A 6,767-nucleotide genomic window follows, 5' to 3' on the forward strand; every position below is an offset into this window, starting at 1 on the left:
ACCTACCTTTCCACCTCTGCAAGAGTAAGCACATTGGTAGGAACCACTAGATCAAGAGTAAGTACCTTTCCAACTCCTCAAGAGTAAGCACCTTGGTAGGAACCACCGTACCTTTCCAACTCCTCAAGAGTAAGCACCTTGGTAGGAACCACCAAATCAAGAGTAAATACCATTCCAACTTCTCAAGAGTAAGCACATTGATACGAACCACTGTTCAAAATTTCATGAAGAATGCAACAAGACTTAAAAACACTAAAAGAAAGGGAAATTGTAGGTGTTAGAAGACAAGCAATTATAAGAGTTGATAATTCCAAGGGTTTGGTATAGTCTATCAAGACCCGTGGGATGGATCAATACTCTATGGCATTGCTAGAATGTGAGTGGGATTAGGATGAGTTGACACTTTCGGTAAATGATAAAGTAATAAAAACGTGTACCAACTTGCAAGAACTGCTCTCAACTCTTATGTATGGAGCTCTCATACAATGCTTACATATTCGCGAGGAGTATCAATCAATCATCATCAATAGGATAGGGTGTTAACTCAATTGGGTAGAGTGTTCAATTACCTAGCATAATGTCACAAGTTAGGGCCTTACTTGCCACTTGCCATGCTTAGAATTTTGTAAATGAAATAAAATGGTGGCATGTGGGAATGTTTCAAGGCTCTCTTATCACTTCAAATATCTTTTTCTATATGGTGGTAGGTGTGAGCACTTCATAGTGCACTTCCCCTTCAACTTTATAGAAAAAACATTCAACATGCCAATTAAGGGTTGCTCTCTCTCTCTCTCTCTCTCTCCATATATATACCTATATACACCACCAGTACCATCTTGCTCTTCCACATTGGTGAAATGCTCTTCAATAATACAACACAAAGAGTCATCGTCGTGCTTCTCAATCATCTCAAACAAAATTGGCTCCCACACTCCATTTTGGTGGCAACACTCATCCAACAAGACCCCTACATGCTATACTTGTAGAAGGAGTTCGTTTTGCTCTGCTGAAGAAGAGAATGGAGAATCACTAGAGCGCAAAGAGGTTGCGTGTAGAAACATATCGATAAGGATGCCTTCAAGAAGCGTGTAGGTTGAGTTTGGAGAGCGGTCGGTTTCATGATGGGGACCGGGTTTGATGAATGGCAACTAAATGATGAATGGCACGCTGATTGAGCTGATGGACTAGATCCACCCTCCCAAGAAAAAATACAACTAATAAGGTGCCTAACTAAGTAAGATAAACGAAAGCCCATTTGTAATACAACCAAGAGGCTTTTATTTCATAAAAAACGAATGGTCAATCTTAAACGGGTACACCTTGAAATTGTGCGTCCATGATTGGCGCAGGGCTGACCAAATTTTTTTAAAAAAAGCGCGGGCACTCTCCATTTTAAGGCAATAATCCATCCACAGTGTGTGTATCGGCAATCTACGCTTTCTCTGAAGATACACCATTATTTATGATTAGTTCATTAATTACCAAAAGAAACACATCTCTTAACCGATCAGCGCAAAACCTAAATAGGCTGTTGAATAATAAGTAAATGTTATATAAATTGCAGTAGAGTACCGGGATTCCATAAAATAGTGGTGGCTGCTATCATGGCGGCCACCACGTAGGGGTCCATGTTGGAGGCTGGGCGCCTGTCTTCGAAGTAACCTGTTGGATTTATTTAAAAAGAAGAACATTTTAATGGTCCACTAACCACGCTACGGATTACAAATGTAATATTTGAATAAATATGTGAAGCGAGCTCAGAGATCTCACCTTTGCCCTCTTTCTCTGTATCCCTGCCCACACGAACAGATGCTCCGCGGTTTGCCACACCCTGCATTCAGCAAAACACTTATTGAGTCCAAGAGGTTAATATGAATGCATAGCACTTCATGGGTGTCTCTTTTTGAAAAGCTTTTTTTGTAGATTTTTTAAAAGTTTTTTTTTTGTTGATTTGAGGAAGGTTGAGGTACTATAAACCAATTTAAAATATTGACTCGTGGAAGAACATAATTCCATAAAGCACATGGTGATAAAAGTCCAACGGTCAAGGCGATGGGTTATACCATGGGTCAGAATCTCGCTCACCATGGTTTCCCATCCAAAATATTGACTCATGTTAAAATACAGACTCACGTTAAAATACAATCCAATAAACCACACAGTGATAAAGGTCCAATTGTATACAAGCAAGAATGGATAGGTTCATTAGATCCTATGAGATAAAGGATCATCTTTTATAGACGGGTCAACGGCTCGCTATGATGATGACACATATGATCCTATACGTGCATGTCCTATAACCATTGTGGGAAATCTTACATGGTATCAAGGCTATGCCCTCCGGATGTCCCTTGTAATCAAGTAGAGTGTGTGTTGACTTGTTGGGAGGAAAAGGTATCTCATGGTGTTAAATAAAAAATAACCTCGTAAAGCACATGGTGAAAAAGGTATCAATTGTAATGGTTGAGTTTATTAGTTCATACTTCTTGACTTAAAATTTGATGTATGCATATCTTAGCTCTTCACTTGCAAGGACTTCTTAACTATGTAAGAAGTATTAGTGGGGACCCGTTATTGTTGTGCAGGAGTTTGTCTTCCCTTATACACTCCTGTCACGTGGTAAAATGAGATTCACTGTAGAATGATAAGTGAGTGAATGCTGTGACAAGGGCAAGAATAGTGGGAAAAATTGTGTCAAAATTAATGGAGCTTTTTGCAGAAAAACCCATGGGTGTACTAAACCCAACCTGAGATATATCACAAATCCAATATCAAATAATGGGGTTAATCAGTGACTCAATTAATGAAGTTTGAGTGGCCTTATGAGATTAACGTCAATGATTGATAAAATTGATCTTACCCACGAGAAGGTGTTGATGTTTGCAGTCTCATGTTTTCCCGTCAGCCTTCTCTCATTGCCTTCCCCGTAGGCAGCAATGTGCTCCTTGTGCCTCAGCCCCAGCTTCTCGATGGCTTTCTTGATCACTTCAAATCCTTTCTCCGCCCTCATACTCTTTGTGCTGCGTCCCGCCATGACCCGTATTAGCAAATACATTAACTTAGATCCTGTACTCTAATTGAATTAGCAGTATATTAAATCAATCTCTGCTTGGTTTGTATCGTAATTTAAGTCCTCTCAACCTGTAGTTTGTGTGGCAACCAGCTCCATTCCAATCTCCCTATAATAATTGTCAAATAATGTAGGATAATAAGAATAAGGGACGATAAAAGTCAAATTTTCAACAAAGAGCTTGATTTGTGGTATCATAAGTAAATACAGACCTGAATTGGCTTGGGATCAAGACTCAATACAACGTCTGCCAATTCGGTAATCCTCTGAATTAATCAATAAAGGAAAAGAATGATTAGAAACTCTCCTCACATCAAGGGCTTTCATTATGCTCCTGGGCTGCAAGCGTTTGTCCAGACGATCACTAGGACGTAGTACAACTTATAGAAAGCCCCTCCTCACCTCAAGAATGTATCTGGCACACCAAAGTTGATCAGCTCCAGAGATGCCAACGCAAGGCCCAACTTGGAATTCCCACTGCCAGCAGCAACAACAAGATGGTAAACACAGTGTCACATAATGCTGGACGCTACAATAGTCTCTTTACATATCTCACATATCTTGTTATGGTGGAGACATGGACGCATTGTTCTCTGTCTTTTTTTTAATTTTGGCGACTACTAGAAGGGAGCAACATACTCTGTGAGAACCCCTCATATCCTCTACAAAGTGAAGGCAATGTAACAATCAGATGTCTAACCGGGATCTAACCTAGTACCTCCACGTTACAAACCAACCCCTTTAACCACTAGAACAAACGCCCGATGTTACTATTCTCTCTCTCACACACACATTCAATGCTACTGTTCTAAATATTTGCCAATTTCACAAGCAATGAGCAAACCGTCTGTACATGACTCACATGAGAGCCACTCGGACATGTACCCGTCTGTACATGACTCACATGAGAGCCACTCGGACATGTACTCTGTATTATTAATTGTGGCATTCCTACTCTTGATATGAGCCATTTTTATGATCGTTTTTCTCACCTGGCCTGGCATAACTTCTCCATTAATGCCGCTAATATTGATGCCCGCATACATGCAAGCTTTGTAATGAGCATTCACAATGTCACGCCCATATGCTTTCTCAGCTCCGATTCCACAGTAATACGGTCCCTGGTACACAAAAGAAACTGTTCAAATGAAGTGCTAGGGGTGGCATCGGTATGCACACTCTCACATAAACAATGGGGCATGCACACGTTTAAAAGCATATCTGCAATTCATCAGAAAAATGTTGAAGAAGTCACCACCTGTGGTCCAGGGTAACCACCAAGAGGCCACCCTAAAGGCCAGTTTACATCTTTCTGCAGCAGCGTGTACTCTTGTTCAAGCCCAAACCTACACAAGAAAAAGGTTTGATTAGGATTCAAATGTGTTAAGGCTGAGGCCCAAAAATAACACAAATGTGTTCATCATCAGTTTTAGTATAGGTGCAATGGATGTTCACCATGGCTCCTCCTCAATCACTTTTGGATCAGAGAAGACTGTGGCAGCTTGAGCTCGCTTGTTGGTGGGTATGGGGACACCAGCAGGGGTGTAGGCATCACATATCACCTGCATTGAACATGGGATGTATACATGGACGTTAATACAGACCATAGGACCATTACGTAGCTACAAATTGGGTAACATAGTAATTATGAGAAAGAGAGACCCAGCTTACCAAAATGTTATCACCTTTTCTGAAGGGGTCCTTGAAGATGGCTTGTGGACTTGACACACAAAAACATACAATATTTCTCTCTCTCTCTCTCTCTCTCTCTCTCTCACACACACACACACACACACACACACACACACACACATTCATTTCCTGAACTTGTCTTCCAGACAATACATTAGGACCACTTACTACAAGATCACTTCACTGTCCTCCCCAGGGGCTTGCCCCGTGCTTGAGCCGTCGTAGTTCCACTTGGGAAGCTTCTTCGGGTCATGAACTGGTGCTGGAAGAGTCTGTGATCACCATCCACTAATTAAAGCATTGCACACAAAATATATAGCAAGTAGACTTATTCGCAAACAACTTGTTATGACAAACGAGATAAGATTACCCTGGCTTTGCTGCGCATGTCAAGACCAGATCCACCGATCCTGTGTGCGTGACAGAAAACCACACTAAGTAAGCCGATTGGACAAATTTTTCTCACGATTATTCAGGTGTGTGGCAGCAGCATTGTTTTCGCTGTTTAACGGAAATTAAGTGACGGGTCTGTGAGACTACTATCATGTAGCAGAAACGCTCTGTGCGGTCACATTGTCCATTAGCTGCTTGAAAGGGGTGTGTGCGCGCGCGCGCGCGTGTAGGGGGGTGTGTGTGTGTGAGGAGAGAGAGCATACGTATGTGTCTGTGTGCTAGAGCGCGTGATAGAGAGAGAGAGAGAGACAGAGAGAGAGAGCGCTTACCATATGTATTCAGCAATGACTTTGGAGGTGTGATCAGAGAGACTCAGGTTGAGGAGCTCCTCCAGAGCCATGGCGAGAGAGATGAAAGGTTGAGAGCAATAGAGGCGGAAGTGTCGCCCGCGTTTCTATATAACACCACCTTCCAACATTATTACCGACAGCTGCCGTCTGATTTCTAGCGCTCATTTCGAAGGAAGCTCCTCCGAATGACAACACGAGCCCGTTGACAAGCTAAGGTTGCCGGTTGAGCCGGTCGCCGCGTCCTTGCAAAAAGTGTGGCTCTTGGCGGCCACGTAGGAGCACGGAAATGCCACGATGGTGTGTGTGGCCTTCTGCTTCTAAAAAATTACAGGCCACCCATCGCCCACCAGCGCCCGACGGTCACAAAGCTTTTCTTATCTTATGGCCAAATATATGCCACTAGTAAGGTGTTGCTTTGGATAAGGTTTTTGCTAAATAGCTACCCATTGTAATCCTAATCACACCCACTCATCGCAAAGGGCCTGTTCACACGCAAAGCTAGGTGGTACCAACCTGCTAGAATGAGGACAGCCATATCTCTCAAGGCAGTTGCCTCGACACTTTTTTGTGTTGATGCCACATCTTAGGCATTGAGCATTATTACACTTCCTATCTTCATATCTTAAAGGTTCGATAACTCCATAAACTGTCTCTAAAATACACATGCCATATGGGGTTTAACATAGTGAACACCTTATGTTGCCTACATTGCTCTATGTTTTTTATATTGGCCTCCCTCTTGCCCTCAAACGCGCTCACCTCTAAAGGATATTATTGTCCTTTATCCTTAGTTGAAGCATTAAGGATTAAAGAAACCTCGTGAAGAAATGCAAATTAGATGTTGGGCCTCCACAAACATACCCACGTAACAAAAAATTATTAGGAACTCCTAGGCTTGGATAAGCAATGTCGCGTCAACCATTGAGTGTTCATGCACACTCCTTATCTTTATACTTGTTAAGGCCCTTATTATGTATTGACATGCAAACTCCATAAGTGTTTAGATGAGTTTGCATATTTCCATCATTGTGCCTTCTCAATTAACCATGTCCTTTTACTTTCTTGTTAAGGCCCTTATTATGTATTGACATGCAAATTCCATAAGTGTTTAGAGGAGTTTGGATATTTCCATCATTGTGCCTACTCACTTAACCGTGTCCTTTTCATTAGTATTTTCTTGCTTGCCTATGTATCTTTACCTTCATAATGTTTCATTGTTGCAAAAGTTGTGTCTCTTTGTGGTCATGTAGAAGCACAAAAGT

At 41.8% G+C, this 6,767-nt stretch overlaps 1 protein-coding gene across 1 annotated transcript; it reads right to left on the reverse strand.

The window, feature by feature from the left end:
- Nucleotides 1-1,254: 1,254 nt before the first annotated feature.
- Nucleotides 1,255-5,628, reverse strand: LOC147608637 (glutamine synthetase cytosolic isozyme-like). Its single transcript, XM_086789545.1, has 14 exons — nt 5,485-5,628; nt 5,133-5,172; nt 4,931-5,034; nt 4,742-4,790; nt 4,526-4,632; nt 4,329-4,416; nt 4,063-4,191; nt 3,473-3,547; nt 3,283-3,336; nt 3,142-3,179; nt 2,861-3,020; nt 1,771-1,831; nt 1,573-1,662; nt 1,255-1,442 (listed from the first exon to the last, which is right to left on the reverse strand). Exons 1-14 carry the CDS (start codon nt 5,553-5,555, stop codon nt 1,432-1,434), a joined length of 1,077 nt encoding a protein of 358 aa, XP_086645671.1. The 5' UTR covers nt 5,556-5,628; the 3' UTR covers nt 1,255-1,431.
- Between the last annotated feature and the right edge of the window lie 1,139 nt (nt 5,629-6,767).

Source organism: Cibotium barometz, chromosome 53 (genome assembly GCF_041138505.1).
Source record: "Cibotium barometz isolate CiBa-2024 chromosome 53, ASM4113850v1, whole genome shotgun sequence".
In the NCBI taxonomy this organism is placed as follows: domain Eukaryota; kingdom Viridiplantae; phylum Streptophyta; class Polypodiopsida; order Cyatheales; family Cibotiaceae; genus Cibotium; species Cibotium barometz.